The sequence below is a fragment of the Alnus glutinosa genome, chromosome 14 (genome assembly GCF_958979055.1).
Source record: "Alnus glutinosa chromosome 14, dhAlnGlut1.1, whole genome shotgun sequence".
NCBI classification, from domain to species: domain Eukaryota; kingdom Viridiplantae; phylum Streptophyta; class Magnoliopsida; order Fagales; family Betulaceae; genus Alnus; species Alnus glutinosa.
In genome coordinates, this window is record NC_084899.1 from 24,839,447 (window position 1) to 24,842,722 (window position 3,276).

The 3,276-nt window shown below is 41.1% G+C and overlaps 1 protein-coding gene across 1 annotated transcript; it reads right to left on the minus strand.

The window, feature by feature from the left end:
• Positions 1-566: 566 nt before the first annotated feature.
• LOC133857349 (cytochrome P450 94A2-like) lies at positions 567-2,659 on the minus strand. The gene has a single exon (XM_062292586.1). It carries the CDS (start codon positions 2,467-2,469, stop codon positions 1,051-1,053), a length of 1,419 nt encoding a protein of 472 aa, XP_062148570.1. The 5' UTR covers positions 2,470-2,659; the 3' UTR covers positions 567-1,050.
• Positions 2,660-3,276: the final 617 nt, after the last annotated feature.

Consider the following 3,276-nt stretch of genomic DNA (forward strand, 5'->3'; position numbering starts at 1 on the left):
TAAATATGTGTAAAGCTTAGTATTATTAATTAAAGAAATATCTGCAGCATAAAATAATAATTGCATTGTTCTTAACATGGACGCATTTTATTCGCTTGATTAAAGGTGTCGATTGTTTGCTTTTATGGGTTTCGTATTCGGAACTTTCCTCGCGCCTACGCATCAATCTTGCCTTGTATTAGAATAGAGAAGTGATTGGTGCACAAAAGTTGTGCAACTGTTGTGCACCTCTAGAGACATAGGATGAGAAATGATTGGTGCACAACAGTTGTGCAACTGTTGTGTAAGGTCTTAGAGACATGGGATGAGCCTCATGTGGTAGATTTCACCACATGGGTCCCACGTGGAACCCATCCTATGTACAAAAGTTGCACAACTGTTGTGCAATAGTCATTTTCCATTAGGATATTCAATAATTTGATATTATTTCAACATATATTTTTTTGTATTATCTTTACCTATCATGATTTTCCTATAAATAGTTAATATTTGTATAGTAATTAATCATTAAATAAAAAGAGCAAATTAAATGTAACATCTCCACTTCAAAAAAAAAAAAAAAAATGTAACATCTCAAATTTTGTGTGTTTATTTTCTTTATGACTATTGACTATACTTTCGAATTTGACTAAGAATTTATTCGGTTCTTGATAGTCGATCGATGACTTGATTCCATCTCTAGGTGCACAACACAACTTTGGTTTCAACTTTCAAGTCCGAAATCCTATGGTTGCTTTCGTTTCTTTCTCAGTGAGGTGAAAGGGAGAGAATGCCCTTCTTTTCTCTTTCTCCTTTCCGCGTTATGGAGAGGCCACGTTAACAGTAAACAATGTTATAATAAAACGTGGCACAAGTTGACAAGCAGCAAGAGCTAGCCACGTTTTATTTATAACATTGTTTACTGTCACTTACCCAAGCAGAAGCAGATCGAGTATCATAATTAATTCATAAACAACAGCAACAGAAAAGGAATCCCCAAGTTTAGCAAATTAAATACCCAGGAATTAGAAGCAAAATAAAATTATATAAATAAAAGATAAAACCCATTTTTTAACTTTCAAGAAATATATATATATATATATATAGCACCACCTTGAACCGCCTGAGAACCCCCGCGAGCACCCTCTTCATCTGCAAGAACGCCATCTCCTTCCCCAAGCAAATCCTCGGCCCCGCCTGGAACACCGGATACGTGTACGCGTCCCTCCCCACGAACTCCGCCCAGTCAGACCCCCACAGCGTCTCCAATCTCCCCATCGCGTACGGCATGTACGTCACTCTCATCCCCTTCTTCACCACCGTCCCGTCTGGCAGAACGTCATCGTTCACGGCCTCCTTCGTGTCCGCCGCGAGAGGCGGGTACAACCGCATGCTTTCACACAGAGAAGCGTGAGTGTACATCATGTCTTTGACTTCCTCAAAGACAGGCGCTTCGGATTTCTCTTTGATTTCCTTGAGAACCTCGGATTCGACATGCGGATTCTTGGAGAGTAGCCAAAGATACCATGTCAATGCCGAGGAGGTAGTGTCACGCCCAGCAAGTATGAAGCTTATTACTATGTCGGTCACGAATTTCTCATCCGAGTGGCCGGAGCTCAAGAACCGTGACAAAAGGTCGACCGAATCGAGCGAGGCCTTCTCTCTGAGCTCGTGCTTCTTTTCTCTAATTATTTTCCTGGAAAATTCTTTAACTTCTGAGACTGCGATTCTCAGTCGCTTCTCGGACCCAATATTCAAAAGCTTCTTGATTTTCCAAACGAGTGGGATTAACGCACTGAACCTCTCGCTGCTGATCGTGACGCTTTCCTCAAAAGCTTGAGCGAACTTGGTTTGTGGAAGAGAAGGCAACAGGTAGGCGGGGTCGAATCCGAAAGCGATTTTGCATATATTATCGAAGGCAAACCTTTGAAGAATGTCCTGGAAGTCTAGGACAGATCCGGTTGCGGCAGCTGATGAGAGGATGGGGATGAGGCGGTCGGAGATCTCGGTGTCCACGACGGTCTCGACGAATTTGCGGAGAGACTTGGTGTTGAATTCGTGGCTGGCGACTTGTCTTTGGAATTTCCAGGATTCGCCGTCCACGTTGAAAATCCCGTGGCCGAGGAAGTCTTTGAAGATTCCGTTGAAAAAGTCTCCCTTGCCGTAGTTGTGGAAGTTGGTCTTGAGGATGTGCTGGACGATGGCTGGGTTGGCGGTTAACACCTGGCGGGTGCCGACGCTGCGGTGGAGGACGTAGGTGGCGGAGGGTGAGACTTGGAGGATGTCTGAAATCCATTTGGTCTGGCTGTCTCGGTTAGCAAGCACGGCCAGGAACGAACCGATTATAGGGTAGGATCTTGGGGGGCTGACGGTGGCGGAGGGTGGTGGAGATGATTGCTTTTTGGGTGTTGAAGCTCTGGTGAGGAAGAGGATGGAAAGTAAGGGAAGAAGGAGAAGGAAAAAAGTGGCTAGGAGTTCGAGGAACAGCATAGTCTTATTGACTTTTTTGTTCTGTCCGAACAGTCGGATGGGAAATGTTGGTCGGTAATTTGTTTGCTTAATGGATTGCGTGGGACGGTGGGAGTGGGTTTTTATAATGCTAATAAGACTAATAAGTGGGCTTTTTTTTTTTTTTTAATTGCATGATGTTATGTGTAAAACATATTTTCCAGGCAATTGTTGTAAAGAAGAGAAAGAAGCTCTCCCTTCTCTCTAGAAATTTCTCATAAGGCTTTTCAAAACAGTTTTCACTGAAATTTCTCATAAGGAAATAAAAACCTGTTTGACGTTTTTATATATTTTTAGTTTTCAATTTTAATTTTTTTCATTTAATGAGTGATTTTCAAATAGAATTTTGTCAAGTTTATGTCTTTAGACTTGATAGTCTGAATAAGAAAAGTATATTGTGATTATTGAGTTGTTCAAATTTTAAAGTACTACTTTTTTACTCTTTTTGTTAAAAACTATTCATGTTGTATGCTTTAATTGGGTGCCCAATAAGAGGTCATTTTTAGTAACCATATTTGTTGCTTACCTGCATGAAAAATATGGATAATCTGTTACGAGTGAGTGGAGATAGTAATGAACTAAGAATTATATAGGCAGGAGAGTCAAGAGCCTAAGTGTGAACAAGAGCCTAAAGAGTCTACAACTAGAAAATACAATTTGACAGATTACTGCAAATGAAAATCGCCCCTCATTGGCTATGAAATTTAGTAACAATTCCTGAAGTCTATTTGCCATCATAGACAAGAAATCCAGGTGTGGCCAAAAATAATTGGATCACCATGTAAGCCT